This window comes from Podarcis muralis, chromosome 8, assembly GCF_964188315.1.
Source record: "Podarcis muralis chromosome 8, rPodMur119.hap1.1, whole genome shotgun sequence".
NCBI classification, from domain to species: domain Eukaryota; kingdom Metazoa; phylum Chordata; class Lepidosauria; order Squamata; family Lacertidae; genus Podarcis; species Podarcis muralis.
Window position 1 is genome coordinate 52,519,432 of NC_135662.1, and position 23,824 is coordinate 52,543,255.

At 40.8% G+C, this 23,824-nt stretch overlaps 1 protein-coding gene across 2 annotated transcripts in view; it reads left to right on the plus strand.

Annotated features, from left to right (window-relative positions):
• The window catches only part of CCDC102B (coiled-coil domain containing 102B), an 88,790-nt gene extending 67,757 nt beyond the window's left edge, over positions 1-21,033 (plus strand). For both annotated transcript variants that reach the window (XM_028737443.2, XM_028737444.2), the window contains 2 exons: positions 2,081-2,251; positions 19,329-21,033. In XM_028737443.2, the coding sequence (XP_028593276.2) occupies positions 2,081-2,251; positions 19,329-19,385 (228 nt within the window). In that variant the 3' untranslated portion in view covers positions 19,386-21,033. The remainder of the gene's footprint in view (positions 1-2,080; positions 2,252-19,328) is intronic.
• The last annotated feature ends 2,791 nt before the right edge of the window (positions 21,034-23,824 follow it).

Genomic DNA, 23,824 nt, shown 5'->3' on the forward strand with positions numbered 1-23,824 from the left:
CTCTGCATGGTGTCTTGGAGAAATGGTGGCTTTCACTGTCTCATTTTATTGCTGCCTCACCTGCTGCATTTGTGTACTGGATGGCCCAGTGAAGTCTTCAAATCAGCATGAATATTTATGGCATGTTGATTGGTAAAAGTGTCAACTGCATGGCTGTCCCATTCGGGGGGGGGGGAGCTGGCTTAGTCCTCTGAGGCCCAGGGCAAGTGTACCCATCGCCCCTCACCTCACCACTCTGCACGGGCCTGACGGCACCCATAGTCTGGCAAAAAGAAGCAGGACCCAGGACCCAACCATTTACAAGGACCCAGCATTTCATGCTCAATAAGGACTCACTTTGGGCTATATTGGCTGAGGTGGAGGAGCTGTGCTGCCAAAAAGAACGAGATCACAATCATACTCATTTCTCCCAACAATCCCTCTGAAAAGTGAGGTTTTGTGGGGAAGGGTTTCCCAATGAAGCACAGATGGAGGTGTGCATTGAGAAATAGCATTAAAAATGTTATGAACGATCAAAAGCACTAAAAATAGCAATAAAAGTGTTTGGGTGGTTCACATGGAAATCTATAGCTCATGAGCGATAATCTCAGTTGTTGTTGTTTTAAGTCCTCCTATAAGTGGTCTGAGAAATCATGGAATTAAGGGCAAAAGTGGTGGCATTGCTAGACATGTGTCATGTGAAACATGAGGAAGCAAGAAGCAGAAATATCTGGGTGGTAATGTGGATTGGACCATACTATTGATGATGTGCAAAACCTGCACAAACCAAGCTGAGCCTGATCCATCCATTCCTAACTTGCTATTTCCCACCTGCCTTTATGTTTGACTTTTTCTCCATCCTATCCAGGCTGAGCTTTAAATATTCACCCCTGTACAACTCACACACACACACAGGCATTTCACGGGGGCCACATTCTAACACACTAGGCGATGCCCTTAATGCCCAGTTTGCATCACACCCCTGATGTTTTAACTACAAATGCTTGAGTCCATGTCCTGAGTTTGTAAGCTGATTCTCTGGTGATAACTCGTCACCCCCAATTCCTTCTGGCTACTATCCTTCTATGCAATGCACTTATCCCTTTCCAAAGCAATCTCACTAGGAATTCTTAAAAGCAACAGGAGGAAAACATTTAAATATGCTCACTATTGGAAGATACTATGCACATTAGTACTATCAAGAACAAAACTTTTTAGCTTGGTTATCCTTGAGCTAGCTGTTCCACTGTTTGGGTTGGAGCCCCTTTGCAATTTATGAAGAAATTATTATTGCTTTAATACTGAGGAGAAGGCTCAATGAGTCATGAAAGTGCATACTTGACTTAAATGAGAAGTTGGCTGAAGAAAGCAGGTGTGTGCACAGATTTTCATTTACTAAAATGTTCCAGAGGCAGAAGAACTTTATTTTAATATTGGGTTGAAATGAGAACTGCAGAGTCTCTAATGCATGGATGGAAAGATTCTTCAGAATAACTGTAACAGCTCTGGTGTCTCTTGATTAAAATGTCATTTAATTTTCCACAGCTGTACTCCTGACATTATCATAGACGACCCTGACATTTCCCTGCAGCTACAGCAGAAGAAGAGGCTAGACACCAATGGAGATGTTTCCTTTCCCCGCATCAGAGCCAATAGAATACCATTATAAACTACCCCAATATTTTTCTTCACAACAGTGTTTTACGATCATTATACTTTGGAACACAGTCCCTAAATAGGAATCACATTCATTCCATTTGTATACTCTCCTGAAACATGTTGCCAGTATTTTTTTAAATCAAAACTCTTAGGGTTTTCTTCAAAATTTATCAGAGTAATGCAAAATTCACTTTAGCAGCAACCCATATAGAAATGGATGGATGTGTGAGTGTCTATGTTTAACCATATGCTTGCCTCCAAAAACTCCCATTGCATTTGCGTATGGAAGTGTAATTACCCTGATTTGTAAGGCATTGCACCTGAGCAATTCACCATACTCTCAGAGCTGATGCATGAAATTTCTTAAAGCACCCTACATGTAGTCACCAAAAGATGTTTACTTTCCCCACTGATTCAGTGTTTATGTTGGATTTGTTATAAGGACCTTGTGCATCTGCCATGCAGTGATGGTGAGCTACACAAGCAGGACCAAGACATATTGGCAGAACTGGCACAAACAAGAAAGAAGGCGGAGCAGCATAAGGCAGAAGCAAAGCAGCTGAGCATTCGGATTGAAGATCTAAGAAGAAAATTAAAAGAGGCAGAAAGCAAGGTACGTAGATTGTAATTGTTATCAGATACACATTAAGTATGCAAATGAATGACAATGCATTTCAAATCATTTATATGTTATCACGGTTACTAGAGAAATGGGCCATGGTTTGACCAATTTAATTTCCCTTCTCCACACCTGTACCTTCTCTCATCGCTTTGCGTCCTAAGGTCTGCTTCAGAAATGCTCTGGATTTGTAAGATTAATTTCTTGCATATAAACTGGTTGTCCAAAAATTAATCTGAACTCCCCTGCAAAATGTGACAGCAATCTTAAAGTTCTTTACACGTTAACTTTTCCCCTTCCCAGAAGAAAATAATTTTGGACCACAATGAATTTTTGTCCCCAACCAGGCCAAATAATATTTCAGTTTGAAAAATCTCTGTTACGTTTAATGAATAAATACCATTATCAGCTATAAGATGCTCATTCTATTCTATTGAACTGTGGTGTGTCAGTTTCATAAAGTGCGACTTCTATGAGGAATGGTCTTGTGGATGGTTTTCATGGATGGTTTTGAGCTGGGGTCCTCATGCAGGGGATTGTTAGTTAGTTAGTTAGTTTCGCCTTTAATAGCTTATGCGTTACCACCTTCTGCCAGTGAGGCAGCTATAGAAGCACAAAGCCATGCTAGGAAAAGTGGCAATCTCCACAGGGCCTCCCTTGTGATGACACATCCACAAACCCCTATTAGTAAAAAATAAAAATAAAAATTAAGTGTATTCCCATGGAGCTCATCAAAAAGTGACAGCAAAAATCACTCTGAAGTGAAAATGGTTTTCAGTGCCCACCCTTAGAAGAGGAGTTCTCTGCTAAATCTTGTCGCGGTGTCCTTGCAAAGGGATGACTGGATCGACCAGAACCAGCTTCTGTAATTCACTCACTTGCAAGTACAAAATTGCTTCAGGGCCTCTCTGTAGTTTGAAACTTGGCATGCTTCAGAACTTGCCTGTAAAAAAAAAAATTAACAACTCATTTAAGGTTCATTAATTCAGCTCTGTTGGCCTGTGGGCATGGTGCACATCTTCACTTAAATTGGTTTTCACAAGAAAAGGAAAAAAAGGGCTAATCATTTATGGTCAAGCTAGCTAGGCCTTATGGTCCCAAAGCCTTAAAGACCTATAAAACTAATACCAAGAGCAATATAGACAATAATTAGAAAACACTTGATTTTTTTTAAAAAAAAAAATTCTGGTTAGATATGACAGTAAATTACAGTGCAATTTTATATCTAGATCCATTAAAAATGTATATGTTTGGTAAATTGCATGAGCTTCTTATTACTATGAAATAAAACACCTACTGACAAGTGACTTCCTTGAAAATGTCAAAAGCATAATTACTTCCCCCTTGCTTATAGGTGGGTCGGGGGAGAAAGAAGGCTAGGTGTTTTCAATGCATCATTTAATTGTAATAAGACTTTCTTTTTAGATTGAAGGGACATTTTTCTTAAGAGAAGTCTCAGGTTTCCCATTGTTCCGGCTATAATATACTCAGGACTGCTCAGTCAGGACTGCAGCACACGGAACTGTCTGCAGGATTGTTCCCTACATCTTGGATTAAGCCACTTTAAGCCACTAGTTTACCAAGTCACTTAAATTTGTTCACTGTAGAATGAAAGTTCTGATAGTGTGGGCATATCCAATAACTGGCCAAAAAGTGAAAGATTGGTGTTTATTCTAGACTTAGGGAGAAGTCAGATGCTACTTTCTTGGAATTTAGAAAACTGGAAGCAATTCTGCAGCAGTCAGCATTTTAAAGATAATATATTGATTGTTTTTTTTATAGTAGAAAGTACATTAATATGTCTTTGGATGATGCACAAAACTGAGGTCCTGACCACTCTTAATTATTAAGTCCCATGGCATTAGGGGTTCAAGCAAATTCTGGCCAAATTCCATCCATCGATTTTGGGGGTTGTGCTATGTTAATTGAGGGCAGAATCTGGCTTAATTTCAGATGGGATAATTTAATTCTGCCTAACTTAATTTCCTATGCTGCTTTTATACTGTCAGTATCATTTTATACCATTTATACTAAAATTTGATTTATTCTGCTCCTTAAACAAGTCAAGTTATCCATCGTGGACTTTGTATTGACACACAGTGTGCAGGTGGTGCTTGCACAGCCCACTTTCCAGAACCTTCTGGAGCGTTTGGTGCCCACAGTGCTCTTTCTTATTGAAAGCATCTCAGTCAAGGGGTGGACTTGGTGCATTTTCCACTTATGGTACTTCATCTTTACCCATCATGGAACAAAGAGCTGCGTCTTCTCTTTTCTGAGCAAGAGTGAAAATCACAATTCAGTTGTGTTCTTTCTCATCGTGAGGCAATATTCAGCTGTTGATTGATTCAAGTAGTGGGACATCTTAAGAAAGTGTGAAGAGTGTGGGGCGAAGATGTCCAGTTTGATGATGCCACCACGGCCCAACTTGCTATAGATTTAGGGACACATACAGTTTGCCAAAAGTTTACTAAGCAAGTTGGGTGGAGAGAAAATCCAGGTTTTAAAGTTCTTCTCTTATGTCCTTCTCTAAAACTGCTTAGGTGCAGTAAAGCCATAAGGTTTAGTAACTAAGGTGAGGGTCAAATATATAGTGATAGACAGGCAGATATTTAATGGACAGAGCAATCTGCAGGAGGGAGTTTGGATAAGATGTGGAGGTGACTCTCTGCCCAGCTCTGCTCAGCTGTGTGGAATCTACTGCCAGCATATGCTCCTGAAGTGAAGTGTTTCATATTGTTCCCCAGATAGCAAGAAATGAATAACCAAATAGCAAATATAACCATATAGACCAAATGCAATATAATAAGTTTTGATCCTAACTTCCACTTAGGGCTGTCAGTACCATAAAGTCACTTTCACAGTTCCTTGGACAGCTACTCCTGTTCCCTGCTGTTGAGTTTCACTATTTTTCAGTGGTGGAGGCTGCTCTATTTGTCCCTTCTTTTCCCTTTTCTCATTTGTCTTCCTGATTGCCTTCTCCACTCTTCTGTTTCCCCTTGCCTTCCTCCAAAATCACTCTTCTTCCCTCTGCTGCTCTCTTTTGTCTCTCTCCTCAACCTGATGTTCTTCACTCTTTTGCTTTCTCTTCTGCTTCTCCAACAACATACCGTACCTCTCATTCTCCTTCCATCTCTACACAGCTGGCATTCCAGGGCCCATAGGACTTGGATCAATCTCTTAGGGAGACTCTGACTTTTCAATTCTGACTTTGAGTCAAAATCAGCCAGGCCTACTTTCCTGCATTTGAAGGTATTTCCCAGGGTCAGTTCAGCGGCACTACAACTCTGCCTCCCACCCACAATGAGCAGGCATTACAGTTCGTTAGATTTTGGGAACCTTTGAGATCACAAGGTGCACAAATCTTTCCCTTCAGATAGATGCCTCCAACCTCCAAAAAGCCCAATAAAGAGGTACCTAGGAAATCCCCAATGTGTTCATCAGCATTGACTCCTGAAGCAAGACCTGGTCCTGGTGATCATGATTATTCTATCTAAGGCTAAACATGCTTTAGCCCCTGGCAGAACAAACATCCATATTAGAAAGGTTCCAGCAGAAGTTGTCAATAATCCCATGGGAACCACTTCTCTACCAACAAGGGACGTTGGATAGTTTTGGTTTCATTGCTGTTGTCTTTCCTCAATCTTGGAAGTGGAATGAGAAATTGAAGAGAGGGTATTCAATGATGAAAACAGTTCATGCAACTTTCTTCTCAATGAAGCAGAGTGGGGGGCTCATTCAAGTGGATAAGGATTCAGTATCTATCTGTCTATCATCTATCTATCTATATCTATCTATCATCTATCTATCTATCATCTATCTATCTATATCTATCATCTATCTATCTATCATCTATCTATCATCTATCTATCTATCTATCTATCTATCTATCTATCTATCTATTATCTATCATCTTTCTGTCTATCTATCTTATCTATCTATCTATCTATCATCTATCTATCTATCATCTATCTATCTATCATCTATCTATCTATCTATCTATCTATCTAATCTATCTATCATCTATCTATCTATCATCTATCTATCTATCTATCTATCATCTATCTATCTATCTATCTATCTATCATCTATCATCTATCTATCTATATCTATCATCTTTCTGTCTATCTATCTTATCTATCTATCTATCTATCTATATCTATCATCTGTCTGTCTATCTATCTATCTATCTATCTATCTATCTATCTATCATCTATCTATCTATCATCTATCTATCTATCTATCTATCTATCATCTATCATCTATCTATAATCTATCTATATCTATATCTATATCTATCATCTATCTATCTATCTATCTATCTATCTATCTATCATCTATCTATCTATCTATCTATCTGTCTGTCTATCTATCTTATCTATCTATCTATCTATCATCTATCTATCATCATCTATCTATCTATCATCTATCTATCTATCTATCTATCTATCTAATCTATCTATCATCTATCTATCTATCATCTATCTATCTATCATCTATCTATCTATCTATCTATCTATCTATCATCTATCTATCTATCTATCTATCATCTATCATCTATCTATCTATATCTATCATCTTTCTGTCTATCTATCTTATCTATCTATCTATCTATCTATATCTATCTATCTATCTATCTATCTATCTATCATCTATCTATCTATCATCTATCTATCTATCTATCTATCTATCTATCTATCATCTATCATCTATCTATAATCTATCTATATCTATATCTATCATCTATCTATCTATCTATCTATCTATCTATCTATCATCTATCTATCTATCTATCTATCTGTCTGTCTATCATCTATCTATAATTTTCAATTATAACAAAAAAGAAAACATTTCAGAAATCAATCAACAGTAATTCTGACATTTTGAATCTCAACTTCTCCCTCTCTTTCTGCAGTTCCTTAAAATTGTTTTCATCTCTCCCTGCATATCCCAAATTGTCTCAATCTATTCAGATAGATAGATAGATAGAAAAGAAACTGCAGGTTTTTCCAGTTGTTGTTGTTGTTTAGTCGTTTAGTCGTGTCCGACTCTTCATGACCCCATGGACCAGAGCACGCCAGGCACTCCTGTCTTCCACCGCCTCCCGCAGTTTGGTCAGGCTCATGTTTGTAGCTTCGAGAACACTATCCAACCATCTCATCCTCTGTCGTCCCCTTCTCCTTGTGCCCTCCATCTTTCCCAACATCAGGGTCTTTTCCAGGGAGTCTTCTCTTCTCATGAGGTGGCCAAAGTACTGGAGCCTCAACTTCACGATCTGTCCTTCCAGTGAGCACCCAGGTCTGATTTCCTTAAGAATGGATGCGTTTGATCTTCTTGCAGTCCATGGGACTCTCAAGAGTCTCCTCCAGCACCATAATTCAAAAGCATCAATTCTTCGGCGATCAGCCTTCTTTATGGTCCAGCTCTCACTTCCATACATCACTACTGGGAAAACCATGGCTTTAACTATACGGACCTTTGTTGGTAAGGTGATGTCTCTACTTTTTAAGATGTTGTCTAGATTTGCCATCACCTTTCTCCCAAGGAGCAGGCGTCTTTTAATTTCGTGACTGCTGTCACCATCTGCAGTGATCATGGAGCCCAAGAACATAAAATCTCTCACTGCCTCCATTTCTTCCCCTTCTATTTGCCAGGAGGTGATGGGACCAGTGGCCATGATCTTCGTTTTTTTGATGTTGAGCTTCAGACCATATTTTGCGCTCTCCTCTTTCACCCTCATTAAAAGGTTCTTTAATTCCTCCTCACTTTCTGCCATCAAGGTTGTGTCATCTGCATATCTGAGGTTGTTGATATTTCTTCCGGCGATCTTAATTCCGGCTTGGGATTCATCCAGCCCAGCCTTTCGCATGATGAATTCTGCATATAAGTTAAATAAGCAGGGGGACAATATACAGCCTTGTCGTACTCCTTTCCCAATTTTGAACCAATCAGTTGTTCCATATCCAGTTCTAACTGTAGCTTCTTGTCCCACATAGAGATTTCTCAGGAGACAGATGAGGTGATCAGGCACTCCCATTTCTTTAAGAACTTGCCATAGTTTGCTGTGATCGACACAGTCAAAGGCTTTTGCATAGTCAATGAAGCAGAAGTAGATGTCTTTCTGGAACTCTCTAGCTTTCTCCATAATCCAGCGCATGTTTGCAATTTGGTCTCTGGTTCCTCTGCCTCTTCTAGATCCAGCTTGCACTTCTGGGAGTTTTTCCAGTAGTCCTGCTAATTTCTTGATCTGTTTGCAATTTTTAAATATTCAACAAACCATTTTCATTTCTTAATAAAAAGTTTGTTATCATGATTTCTTATTCTTTCGGTAAGTTTCACCATTTCTGCATATTCCATTAATTTCTGCAGCTATTCTTCTCCAGGGCTTTTTCTTCTTTCCTTATGGGTCCAGTATAAATTCCCTTGTGAGATGGAAACATTGAGGAAAGCTCCCTCTCCCTCTGGCCCATGATCCTCTCTTGTGTAATTTCTGGCCCTGGATCTCCAAGACATGTATTTCCACATAAGCATCAGATAAAATACTGCCCCTTTCTCATATTTATATACATAGAAAAGCATTTTTGATTCAAAGTTCTCTCAGTCAGACCCTTCATAGCCTCAAGGATCTTTATTAAGCATGCAATTCTAAGAATCACCCATCTCTGGGAATAGAACAGAGAATTTTTGATGATTTTCAGTCAACCTGGCACATCACCAATTATTTCTGCTTAGCACATCTCTCATGTGTGGATACCTTTCTGGATTCAACATATGCCTGAACCACAGGAGCACTCCAACGTTATTAAGAACCTACTGCCCACACTCATATGCAATATGCCCACATTGTTCAGAAACTCCTGGGCCTTGTGCACCCTTGTTATGTCCCTGTTGTGCCATCCATTCAAGATAAGGCTCTACAGATTCTTCTTCTACTGATCTTCCTTCTACAGGTTATCTATTCCATCCCATGTTGGATGGAGCATCTTTACCTTTTCAGATCCATTAGCATTCCTCTCCCCGTACTATGAAGTGTTACCATGCTAAAGTACTGAAGTTTTAGAGATATTAACCATTTATATCTCTTAGATTCACAGCAAAATCTTAACTGTGCAGGCTATCTCATGAATCACCACAAGGTTACTGCGGGGCAGACGTGGTAATCTTTCATGGGCTTACACTGCCAACTTTTAACCTTTCATTTATTGTTAAATTCCTATGTGCGTACATGAGGACAGTTTAGCAGATTCCTCACAACAACGTTTCTGTACCTGATGCAGCTGAAATGAACAATTCTTTTTAAATTCATAAATCACACCTAATGGTCCTTTTCCTTGACAAATTATGAAGCCCGAATGCACAGCAGGCACGTCTAGGAAATTAATCACTTTCACAGCTTTTGACGTGAATCCTTATTTCTGCTCAAATATTTAATTGTGCTTCTTTAAAAATGTTGTGAGGCCAGGATCCATTTGTGCAGGACTTTTGCTGAAGCCATATGATTGAGCTATCTTTCCTAGGATGCTTTAGTTTAAAATTTGCAAGGGTGTGTGTGTGTGTCCATTTAAATATAAAATTCACAAATGCATAAGTAAATAAATAAAAGCAGGATTTAAGACGGTCCCATTTAGATACAGCTTCTTGCAAATTCTCTCAATAACCTCAGAGATTTGGGAGGTCACAAACAGGATAGGTAGCATGCCGGTTGGCAGTTCTCTTAATTGCTCCACTTTGCAGAGCTTTATTCTCTCAACTCCTTTAGTGTGACTGAGCCATCTGGCTGGGAAATGTTTTATTATTTCTTAGGGACTCCACTAACAATGCCATTTTTAAAAAAGCTTCTGTGACTGTAAACTTGTTAAAATTGCAGCTAATGAGATGCATTGCAGGTTTGCTGTTATATCCCTCCAAAAAATAAACCCAATAATGTGGAATAAAACACAGGAAGGTTTTACTATTCATGATAGCCCACAAGTCCTGTTTAAAAGTAAGGGCATTCTCTGTCATATACCTATCCAAACCGTGATATCATCTGCAGGATATCCAATCCAGGAGCCTTCAATATGTGAAGTGAGGCAGCTGTGCACCAGGGAAGTAGCCTTCTTGGTGCTGGTACCCCAGTTGTAGAGAAGGAGAAAAGTGAGACAGAATGGCTGGCGCAGCGGTACCTTAAACAACAAACCACACCCCCTCCAAGCCACCCGGTTGGGCGCTTACCTGTGGGCATGGTGCACCAGCCAGGAGAGTGGGGCAGGGGGCATAACGCCCCCTGTGTGATGCAGAAATCGCATCCCACCCACAACACCTCCCCTCTTGGAGGAGGAGAGGCTTTGTAGAATTCCCTCCCCTGATAGGTTCACCTAACACCTTCCTTATTTTCTTTATTTCTTTATATATTTTTATTCTTTACTTATCTGTCATCAGACAAACAATTCCAGCATGGGGTACATCAAACATAAAATTAAATTAAAGTACATCAATTTCAGTTTCTTAAAAACACTTTAAAGACTTTTTTCTTCTTCCTAGGTCTTTTACAGAACCTGTGATATTTTTGTTTTGAACCATTGCTTATGTGCTGTGTATTATTATTTTTTTAAGCTATCTGGTTTTTTTCTGCTCTCTGCTGGAAAGCTTTTGGTCACAAGTTGCTATTTTATTATATGATTCTTTTATGTTATTGTGTGTTAATATTTTGTGTTTGTGAGCCATCCAAAGGACAATGCAATTGAGTGGCCTTATGTAAGAGTAGTTGTTGTTATTTAAAAGTCACTAGAAGCAGTTTCTTTACTTTGAGCTGTGTATACATGGTAGTTTTTCAGAGATATGGCAATATAGAATCATTATAGTCTTTGGTCCACTGTGTTGTTTTGCTTTTGCTTTCTCAGTAACATCTGTAGTCAAACAGGCTCACAGTTTTTGAATGCTATCAAAACCAGGAAGACCTGATTGAGCACAGAATTTATCACAGCGTAAGAAATAATGCTTATACTGCAGGCAATAATGACACTATCATGTCATGTTTTGGGGGTATTATGTGTGCATAGCCTTAACTGGTATGGAATCTAAATGGTATGGAATCTAGTGGGCTAGTTACTGTGAATCAGTCAACTAAGGTAGATTGTGCTGCTCATCACTTTAAATCCTCCATCTGGAGGAAATTGTATTTTGTTCTGTTTTCCAATTCTTCAAAGCATCCAAAAGGAGGGGAGCTTTTGTTTCTGGAACCATTTTCCCTCAATAGGAAATACATGAAGCACAGGGCACACACATTCCACACACACACACAAAATGAGATATAGGGTATACTCATAACAGAGTGCAATTTATGGAATTTACTTCTCCAGTGTATTGCATTACAGTGAGGCCAGCATCACTTGTGTAGGGTTGCCATACATCTGGAATTTCCCAGACATATCCAGAATACTGCAGTCGGCTGCAGTGTCTGGGTGGAAATCGGCTAAAGGTCAATGGGGGGGGGGAGAGCTCAACAACTTTTCTGTCCAGATTTTCACTGTTTGAAATATGGCAACTTGCACTTGTGACCTGTTAAGCTCAATATGCCATATCAGCCATGTATGGTGGTTTATCAAATACTTCACTACACCACCTTCCTGGGACTGCAAAATCATGGGGATTGCTAACCATCTGCTGGTTGGGCATCCTGAGTGATGCAGACCTGAATTAGTTATAGTCATCCATTATGCTCTCTCCCTTAAGCCTCAAACTGCTTTCTATCTGCTGGCAATCGCAAGCTTCTTTTTTGCAAGGAACCATGCCTTAGTAATTTCATCAGATTTCGAGACTATCCCAGGATAAGAGCACAAAGAAAATGGATAAATAACAACACAATTCATTAAAGAGTCAGACCTGTATCAGTTGTCATTGAAAACAGCATCGTGATATACTTCGCCACTAGCATGCATGCTCAGTTGCACCCTGAACATGCAGGGTGCTCAGAAATGTTTAGTTATGGGTCCTGTGCTGTGCAAGATGCCATAAGGGGACACATGCTGTGGCAGCCCCATTAAAAATGTGCATGGTAGAATATTAGTGCTTGTTATAAATGATTTACCATTATTAGATTTCATTCCAGATTTTCAGTTGTCAATTCCTAATAGGGCTTTTAAATCATGGTGAGACTTCATTGCTTTTCCAATGATTTGCCTAGCATTTTATTGGAAGCAGTATGCAAATTCCATCGAGTAATCTAGAATATTTATCCTGGCTGCGTGTGGTACAATTTCCTTGTTTCTTAGGGCTCATATATATTTCAACTAAATATGGCAAATCATACTGGAAAGGATGTCTTCCACTTTTTTCACACAAAAAAGTGCATTGATATAGGCATCAAAATCTTACTATATTTCACTGTATTTCAGTTGTAATTGTTTGTGTCAATTTGGATTTATTTATTTTTTGGCATGGTTTATTGCTGTTGGTCATGGCAACAGAGCGGTTGGCATAACTTGATAGAAAAAGAGACCTCCATTATGAATTATCTTGACTCTGCTACTAGTCTTTATTTAAATAATGTGACCTGAAAGGCATGCATAAATACCCTGACCTCCTAATACTTAATATAAAGACTAACACACGAATTCTGTGTTACCAGCAAAGTTTAATTATCACACATAAGAAAGAATTGGGTTTCACATAAACAATAGTATCTTCCTCTGAAAGTAAACTCATGATTCAGGAAACATTCAGATAACCAGTTAGCCATTTCTCACTGGGGTCATGTCTTCTCAAATTCAAACTCTGTGAAATAAACAGAATTATAAGCAGAGAGAAACTTGTGGGAAATAAACAAATGTAGAAAGGAATAAAACCCATTCATCCAGAAAGACCCCTTCCTGCTCCATAGGGAATAGTTGGCTCCCAATAGTACTTAAAGTCTAGATTTTCAATGGTTGGGTAGCTCCTAAGCTCCAGTCTTTGCTTCTCTCAAGGGTCAGAAAGATGCAATAGGTGACTGAAGGAACAGAATCAGTTGAAGCTGCTGTGCACCAGCCCTTCTTATGATCCATATGTATAATTTTTTATTGTAAATATGTGTATACCACCTAACAACTAAAGTTCCCTGGGTGGCTTTCAATCCATGAATACTCTGCCCCACCCCAATCTACGCCTGTTCACTGAAGACTTCAGCAAAGCTGTGTATGCAGCTATACAGCTGTACTGTAAATATTAATAGATCAAAGGGCAGGGGCCAGCCCTTGGTTAATAGTTCAATGAATGTCATAGATGGCGGGGCAGAGCAGAGCTTTTCACCACGATACCACCCTCCTTATTTGTGTTGATTGAACATGTGGCTCATAATGTATGAAGATGGATTTAATAACACATCCAACATCCCTCAAGATTTAGTTTCTCTTTGCATGATCCTCTCGTAATTAGCCATGCCCTTTGAAACGAAAGTTGATGTTGTGACTACGTTTGTCTCCAGAGGCACATTTGATGAGATTTTGGTGGATTATCTCAATAAAACCCAAGTGCTAGCCTTTAAATGCTGAATTTATTCTAATAAACCTAATGGCATGTTCTTGGCAGTGATGGATGTTCTGTACACTAGACTGTAAAAGGCCAGGAAAAAAATCTCACTGTGTCATGGCAATATAAACATTTTCATTATATAATAAAATCCAACAGATGCTCTTCCCTTTCCAAAACCAATGTGTCTTGAGTTAGCAAAATTCAGCAAGCCACCTCCAAAATCTCCTTCATTGCATTTCTCTCTCTCTCTCTCTCTCTCTCTCTCTCTCTCTCTCTCTCTCTCTCTCTCTTGTTTCAGGATAAAACAGGTGTTCTATAAAAGAACTATCTTGTGCTTACAAAATCCTGTTTAGGATTCTATAACTATTGTTTGGCTTGACCATAAAACAGCACAGCTAAAGCAGACACAGCTGGTCATTAATAACTTACAAAAACTACACATCCATGAGGCCTCCACTGTCATCACTCTGTAATAATTTTACAGCATCAGTGCGATAAATGCTGCATTATTACGCTTCCTCCCTCTGCCAGAGTTTTCTCCTTTGAGTTGGAGAAAGCACGTAGGCATGTTAGCAATCAAATTATTTCCAGCAGTAATATTATTATCAGATTTCATGCACAAAGGGCTACTGTAGAGGCCAGAGGCAATCTTTGGCTTGGGCTTCCTAAACAACTTTGCATTATAAGGCAGCTAGGGGAACAGACCCTCCAAGTGCCCCTTTTTTCCAGGGATGTCGCCATAGGCGCCGACTCCATGGGGCCTGAGGGGGCCCGAGCCCCCTCAAAAATTTTATTGGGGGGGCTCCGCCCCCCAATAATTTAACAAAATTATTAGTTATATTCAGCGGCGCCCGGCAGAGCAGCCCTCTCGGCCACGGCAGCCCGGCTCTCCCAGCCCCCGGGGGCCGCCCTCCTCCCTCGCGCACCCGCAGTGTTCCCGCCCGGGGAGGCGGCGCCCCCAGGAGAGGCGGCGGCGGCAGCAGCAGCAGCCGCGCGTGGCCCGGGCTCCCCTCGCTGGCCGCGGGAGCCAAGGCGCGCGACGAGGGCAGCCGAGGAAAGGAGCGCGCGGCCCCGTCCCGCCCTCGCCACTCACCCTTCTGCAGCGGCCCCGCCCGGCGGGGAACTTAGAAAACTTCCCGGGGCAGGACCCCGGTATGGGCCCCCCCAATATTTTTTACAAGTCGGCGCCCCAGGATGTCGCTGATTTAGAGAAGCCGTCCCAGTTTCTAATTTGATCTGGAATGTCCCACTTTTCCTTAGGATGCCCCTATTTTCATTGGAGAAATGTTGGAGGGTATGGAGCTATCCAACCCCCAAGCCGTCTGAAGGCAATCCTGTATAGCGAAGTTTTTAAAATGTTTAGTGTTTTATTATGTTTTTATATATGTTGGAAGCTGCCCAGAGTGGTTGGGGCAACCCAGTAAGATGTGTGGAATATAAATAGAAAAATTATCGTTATGGAATGGGATGTCCCTATTTTCATCAAATAAATGTTGGAGGGTATCGGGGGACCCTGCTAGCAGTCAGGTGCAAGAGTTTTAAGGGTGGGTGTATAAAGGGTGTGTGTGTGTGTGATAAGGGATGAAGAAGTGTGTGAATGAAGGGATATAGATGTGCATGTAGCACTGCCTTATATTCAAGCCAATTCAAATAGCCCAGTACCACCTCCTTTGAGTAGCAGTGGTTCTCTGAAGTCTCAGGCAATGGCATTACTACCTGAGATTCAGTAACCCACAATGCCAGAGATAGATCTTGGGAACCTTATATATGTCAGGCATCTGCCACAGGGTTATATGTGCATGGAAAGTCACAGAAGGCAAGGGAGATGGGGCAGATGTGAGAAGTGGCTAATATTTGCAGCCTCACATGCTAACCCCCAAAACTTGTTCAATTTTCTCTGTTTTAACAATCATCCTCAATGTTTTCATATATACATATACATACACACGCACACGAAAATGCATGACTTGCTTACTAAATAAAAGTTGCAGATATACAAGTTTGTCAAAGTTCCTTGTTCAGTCATTAACTTTTCCTCCACCCCCAGCTATGCCGCAGCTTCCACTGCAAAGCAGCTTGATACCATTGCACATACGTGATTAGGTAACTTTGACAGATTTTCCCTAGACTGTTTGGTTTCATAATGAATTCTTATGGTCCTCATCATTTGCTGCAATGTACAGATGGTGAAAGCAGAAGTATTTCCAACAAACAAATCACAAGTGAGTGTCGATTGCTTAGCAAAGGTAGGCAATTAAGATGGCCCAAAAATATTGCAGCCCAAAATAACTTCAGCATCATTTTCCCCTGGTAACAAGCATATGGAGTCTAAGCTGGTATTACAGTGTGCATCGCTGTAGTCAGTTTTACCAAACGTATACTGAGCAGTAAAAGCAACCTTGGTACATTTAAGATATGCAATAGTGGTGGTGCAGGACATTTTAGTACTTCATGGAGTAAAAAGTATTAGACTATATAGGCTATCATCTTTAAAAACTCACTTGTTTATAAGTAATATATTGATTGTGTTTTTTAGCAAAATGCCATGCACCTTCTTCATTATTTAAAACCATGAAGAGCTGCAAGAACATGATGGCTTATTGAGGAGCAAGTCAGAGTATTGACCCACCTTCTGAGTACTGTCTATACTGATCATGAGCAGCTGTCCAGGATTTTAGACAGGATTTTCTCCCAGCCCTATCTGGAGATACCAGGGATTGAAACTGAGAAAGGAATTCAGCTAAGTTACAGTCCCTTAGTAGTGTATTAGTTGTGCAAGAAAAGGTCCAGGAAGCCAGTGTAGTTTTTGTGGCGGGTTGCACAACAGATCGTATGCCTTCCAACATTTCAGCTTTGGATCCGGGACATGGGCGCAAGTCAAATTGCTGGGGATGGAAGCAGTGGAGAGAAGGAGCAGTGTTGGCCCAGTGCTACCAGGTCATAACGCCAATTCTGGCTCAGGCTTGAGCCAGAGGTCGAAGTGGCAAAGAGGAAAAATGGCGGCCATTCTGCGCCTCTCCTCCTCTGGGCTCTAGCACATGAGGGGGCAGCGGAGGCCATAACTTCCTCAGCGCCAGCCTGGGGTGGGGGGGGGGGAGCCGCTGTTGAACAGTTGAGGGCAGAGAGCACCCTGAGCCCCTTTGCTTCCTGTTCCCTCTGTGGTGGCGGCCACTCACGCCCCTGCTGTCCACAAGACCCACTCTTTTTCTGTGCACTGCCACCACTTTTTCGCTGAGCTCGCAGTTCCCCAGGGCCTTGTGTTCTGTGCACTCCAGCAGTGCTGGGGCTGGGCAAGGTGAAGCAGACGGCTGTCCTCGCTTCCTCACTCCACCATCCCATCCCATCAATGTTTCTCTGCTCCCCGCCATGCACTCTGATTGGAGGAGAGTCCAGCTTCTCCCAGCAACCACTGAGGCCACCTTCTTTCATTGCAAGAAGAAGAACAGAAAGTTGCACTCCTCAGCGGCAGCTGCCCAAGGGAGGACACATGGATCCCAGGACATTCCGGAGTCCAATCGGAGAGCAGGATGACTTATTTAAATCCATGATGTTCCGCTCAAACTGGGACAGTTGCTTGATATGAGATTGTTATAGCCCTAATGCTTCCTGTTGCTCAACCTGTTGCACAACAAGCTTCCTCTCGTGCAACTGTTGCACTGGATTTCATATCATGCAACCATTATTCTTGTCCTTACACTAACACAACAGTGCTAGTGCTGGTGGTCAGAGAATGCTGAATCTGGTCCTGGGTATGTTTTGCATGCCATGTGTGTGCCCTACTACTGGGAAGGGGAGCCATATCCAAAGAAAAGTAGTTTAGAAAGAGTCCTTCAAAAAGATAATTTCCATTTGGCCCAAGTATATCAACTCAAGCTGCCTTCCTAATGACGCACAGTACTTTTGCAATGCAATGCATGGTAATCACTAACTGTACTATTTGAAAGAGAAAGGTAATGTACAGGATCAAAACAATGATTTTGGAGCCTACTGTGAACCCATTATATTGAGATAATGACCCTGTCATTCAACAGTAACGGAAATGAAACTGTGATTATGCTCTTATGGACAATGTTATCCTATGCATATGGACTGGGAAAGTAGTGATGATAAATATGAATATATTAGACTAGATCAAGTGTGCAAAAAATGAACAAAGGATGGAATTTCAGATGAAAGATCTGGTGCGCAAACACTTTAGTTAACAAGGTAAGAATTAATTATATCAGGAATAGCTAGATCACAAAATATGTGTACTTTGTTTCTGAAACATTAAAGCATCAGTACTAAATAATGACTTTAGTTAGTGAGAGAACCATTTATAATCCTTATTCAAGCCTTAAGAAACACTCAAAAGTTTAGTAATCAGTACCCATGTTATCCTCTTATTCCCAGTTTAAAGGGGGGAAGAAATGTCACAGATGCAATGTCTTGGAAGATTCAACAATCCCCTTTATTTTTTTGTATGATTCTATTTTTAGTGTCCATTCACTTATTTGCACAGAGGTTGTCTGCTTTGTCTGCCTTGTATAAACTGCTGAAAAGCATATCAGAAGAACATATCAGAAAATATGCAAGTAAACAAACCATTGCAATTGTGTTACCTTTTATTAGATCCTGTAATAGAGTTTCCAGATCCTGAGTGGGATCCAAAGGTCACTCTCTGCTAGCAGAATTCCTGCACAAGGCTGTGGAGAGACTGACCAGATGTTACATTGAGAAGCCAAGTTTCAAGTGGGAGATAACTTTTCTTTATAGGTGTGGGTGGGTGTGAAAGAGAGGGGGGGGAGCCTTAGCTACCTCCCCAGCCTGTGCTGGTAAGCAAGGACGATATCATTGCTTATCCATTGTTTAGTATTAAAGAAGGTTGACAAAAATCATAAATAAGTTACTCTTTTGCCATTTGAGAGTTTGCTTCATGAGCCTGTTGCTGTTCTGACATATCTCAGCAAGGTCAGCAAGTGGGATGCATATCTCCCTAGGCATTTTATCTCACTTCAGAAAGGACACAGACCATAAATCATCCTGAAAACCTTGCCTTCTCATTTTTCCCTTTAGGGTGCTGTTCTGCCAACTGCCCTGACATTTGTATAATAACCAAGCATTTATTTATTTTTTGGAAGTGATCCCTGGAGTGTTAGTCTTCCTTCAACTCAGGGTCATGGCAGGAAAAAAAGGGAAAGGAAAGAGAAAGTGCTGGTTTTATTTATTTATTTATATTTTTGCATATGCAGATGTGGTTCAGACAGTGAACGGTTATGCAGGGGACATAAATATTCTACCAAGAGTGAGGTCAATAGGAGATGAATCTGCTCAAACTCCTTCAATTAAGTTGTCGCTGTGGCTCAAGTGGTTATTTTTTGCAGGATATATTTTCATAACTCTAAAATTATAGTTATCTAAATAAGCTAACAGCAGAATGAACTGTCCACTCCAGTGCAAAGCGTAATGTGGGTTTTTGCTTCAGAAGCAGAGGCTCTGCTTCATACTTTATTTTTTCCAGTGTGCACGTTCTAGTTCAAAGTAAAGAGCCAAGAATGATATTCATCACATAGACATTATTTTGTTCCTTCTCTTTCATTAACAGAAACCTTCAGAGACAGGAAAGGAGAGAAGTTTTACCCACAATCCATCTTCTCATTGAACTGATAATTCCTCCTTACAACACCAAAGCTGGTGGGTTCGCGACACTTTCTCCAAACCACCTGGCCTCCTTCTCCCTCGTCACCTTCTCATCTTGTCGTGATGACATTATCTGTTCTACTGCCCAGTCAAAAAAATAAACCCAAAATGAGACAGAATGGAGAACAACGGAGGAGCGAAACTGCATCACAGCACTGCTATACCTTCAAACACATTATCTCTGGCCTCTTCTTAAAGGACAAGTGAAGGAGTGGTGCAATGGAAGCATCTCTCTCTCTCTCTCTCAAACACACACACACACACACACACACACACACACAGCCCATTCTGGTCCTTAGAGTGAATAGGCTGCTGTTTCCTCTGCAGTAAGTCAGTGACAGGGGATGTGTGGCCCTCCAGATGTTGATGGACTACAACTCATCCCAGACTGCTGGCCGCCATGCTGGCTGGGGCTGATGGGAGTTGGAGTCCAAATAATCTGGTGAGCCGTTGATTCCCCATACCTACAGTAAATTAATGTGGAGGGCAACAGGGGGCACTGCTGAATATCAGTCTTTTCCTAGAATGTAGTATTTTCTCCATAAACCAGCTAATGACAAGTTTGCAAAATAAAGTGTGAACATCAGCACTCATGGTCTTCCACAGCAGATAGATGAAAACATCCATGCATTTTATCACCACTGCCAGTTGATATGTACATTTGCATCACAAAAATTTAAGAAGCATAAAAAAGAATTCACAAAAGTTCATTATTTTAATGCAAATATGTTCATTATTTTATTATATTTGAGTGGCCATTTTTTATAATCTTGTTCAAAAAGGAAATATGAACACAATTATTCTGGGTAACCTCAGAACCGGACATCATTAAAAGGTCACTATTCCACCTCATTGCTAAAGTATTGACACGTTTAATGGCAAAATGCCCCCAATTTTTATTGCTTGAGCTGTCTCATACTGAAATGTAGGAAAATATTCTGTGGCCTGCTGCCCAAGTCCTTCATGCAACAAAAAGAATTAAAATAAAAATTAGATGTAATGAAGTCTTGTGAATGAACTTTGAGGTTGTATATTAAATTTTAATTACTTTTTTCTGAAATGTAGCCAAATGATTCAGAATTAATGTTGCAGTGAGGTATCACTTACCTTAACCTCACCCAAGGGGGCAATTGGAATATGTACGAAATGTTACTAACATGGTTAACGTACACCTTTTGTCGTCTTGATTATTTCTTTGTATTTTCATAGACAGATGTTCTCTGTATCTTGAGAGGTAACATTTTTGTAAAATAAGAATAATCATTTTTGCAATTATCATACATCAGCCAAATTAACAGTGAAATCTTATGCATGTCTACCTAGAAGTAATTTCCATTGTGGTCAGTGAAATCCCAGACTGTGATGAGACTGAAGCAACTTTTCTTTTAAATACATATTTTTGTAAAAAAGCTTTTAAAACTATATCAATATTAAAGAGCTAATTGCGTACTCTTTGCTTCCACACCTATGGCATAATAAAGTAACTGGAATGGAGCCCCTAAATATTCAAAAGTGATTTGTAAGTAGGCAGGAAGTGTTAGTTTTCCTGAGGATATATTAGACTTTTGTGAAGCTGCAAATACATGAAAATAAATATTTTGGTAGCCATATTAGTAGTTCCTTTATATGTTTGTGTTATTTTGTTCACTCTGTCTTGTAAACCTGCTGTGTAGTTAGGCTGAAAAATGTGCATCTACTAATTTATAACATCTGATAAGATATTGTGTTTCTTCTTTTTTTTCTTTCCTTCTCGACTAAGTGTTTGTTCCAAAGGTGCCTTTCCACTCCTGGAAAGAGTCCTCTATTCACAAAAAGGCATTTTTCAGATCCAAAGCCCTGCCAATCTCTCAATGGACTTGATCCTCAGACCCTTCCACTACAACAGCTTGTGGCAGGCATAGCAAAATAGAAAGAAGAATCGGCCACATCTTTCAGCCACTATAGTCCCACAGTAGGCTTGCCCATCGATGAATGATGTTCTGCAACTTCTTGGGAACTGCTCTAGAACCTTCCTCGTAGTGCTATGTCAACAAAGTGTTTGCAGAATGGCACCAATAGTTATTTTTGTTCCAGTCTATGTTTTTCAGATCCAAACCTGTAGCTTGGGTCCAAAGCTATATTTCTCAGATGTCAAAGCCAACCTCCAGTTGTAGTCTTTAGGCAAAGTGAGTCCCCCTTTTTAACATCCCAGTAGCTCAAGACCTGGTCCCAACTGTTCAAATTGTCTGTGTTCTTTGCTCAGTCAGTAGAGCATAAGACTCTTAATCTCAGAGCCATGAGTTCAAGCCTCATGTTGGGCAATAGATCCCTGCATTGCGGGGGGTGGGGGTGGGCTAGATCACACTCATAGCCCTTCCAACTCCACTATTCTATGAATGGGCATAGATCTTACAAGGGTAAATCCCATTCACCTCTTGTTGTGGCTGATGTGCTCAAAAATATACATCCTATAAGGAAAATATTAAAGCACAAACTGTTCTAGGTGATGGAGCACTGAAGATGGGGAAGGAATTGCCTTTCTTGTTTTCCCAATTTAAGTAAACCTTGTAAAGCTCTCATTTGGAATGACAGAAAAGCAGTCAATGTTGGTAGATTATTTTCTTAAAAATTGTTAGAAGCAACCACAATAACAAAAGTTTTAAGAATAAAGGATGTTGTGTGGAACCTTTGCTATTATAGAGGCCATGGGCATTATCTAATCAAGAGTCTTCATGTGGGGGTGGGGAAGAGAAACAGTCTTCAGACTTATTTTAGGGTTCAAAGATCTGTCAAAGACCACTTTATTGAAAAGCAATATATTGCTTGAGAGAAAAATTCAACAGAGTGTCTCGCTGCTAGGCTGATTGCCCTGATCAAACAGGTTTCACGCAAGTTATAGTGCTGCATGGTCCATTTAAGCAGCTATAGATAAGGAATTTAGTCAGGCTGTTACTCAGCTTATCATCTTCAACTAACCTTGTGGTTTTCTTCCTTCAGTTACATTCCAAGAATTTGCTTGCAATAACAAGTTCCAGCAACATCTCTTTTCCTTTGCTTGCTCAGGCACAGTGAGCCTGCCACTAGTGCCTTGCATACGTGATAAAGAAACAGAGGGCTACATTCTTGGATCAAATCAGGCCACAACTTTATTGATCACAGATGTAAGTACATTTGGCTCAGGCATTGCGTGATTTCCCGTTCAGTCTGCTTACCTGCTGCCTGCTGATCAGATGATCAATTCTGGGATAGGAGTACCCTATGACTTACATCAAGTAGGAACAGCCCATCAGAATTGCCACCTTGTGGGTGTGCTACAGCCCTTAGCCCCCATCCAATCAATGGGCTAACCCAATTTTCTGGAAGGGGAAGGCAAAGCCATACAACTCCCCACTTCCAGTAAATTACTATGGGTCGTACCCAATGCCTTAACCACCAGAGTTGTGACAATTGTTGTGAAGGAGGCAGAAACCTCCAGACCAGCCATTTTGCCTGGACATAAAATTCCTTCCTGGCCCTGAATACAGCAAATGATAATTCCTTTGTAAAGTCTTAGAGAAACAACAACCTATGGAAATAAGTGGGGGGGGGGGGCAGGAGACCAAAAGCTCACTGTAGTGCAGGGCATGGAAGTGGGTCCTTTTTACTCCAGGAGAGTGGACCCAAGTTTCCTATTGGTCTCGCCCTCCTGGTGACACCTCCTAGTGCCCGCCTGTGATTGGTCAATATCACAGCTGGCCAATTTAAATTCCTACAGCTGGAGGAAGCACAACAGCTCCATGTGGCCGTTAGAAAAAAATCCAAAGAGGCCTAGCAGTGGCAGCAAGCCACGTGGCACCACAGCTGCCACCCACAATCTGGTGAATGGAACTTGTCTTGTATGCATTCAGTTCCCTTCAATTCCATTCAGCACGTGTCAGGGACTTTAAGCAGAAAGATTTGAGGCTTGGGTTTTTAGGCTTGGGATCTTTTAAAAAAGGTAAAGTACAATTAAATCCAGTCATGAACGACTCGGGGGTTGTGGCGCTCATCTCGCTTTACTGGCCGAGAGAGCTGACGTTTGTCCGTTGACAGTTTTTCTGGGTCATGTGGCCAGCATGACTAAGCCGCTTCTGGCGAAACCAGAGCAGCACACAGAAACGGATCTTTTACTCCTAAACTATCCTGATGACACAACCACCTTGCACACAGCAGTCCAGCACCAATGAAGTTACTAGCTGGAGGAACAATCACAGCACCACAAATGAATTTACCAGTTAGTCTCTGAACATGGTGTAAGGTGATAGTTTTGACCATGGTCCCAAGTATATTTAAATAACCCTACCACAATCTGAAATCAACTATTACTTAGAGTAGACCAATTGAAATTAATGGGCCTAAGTTGGTCGTGCCTATTCATTCCAATGGACCTACATTGAGAATAAC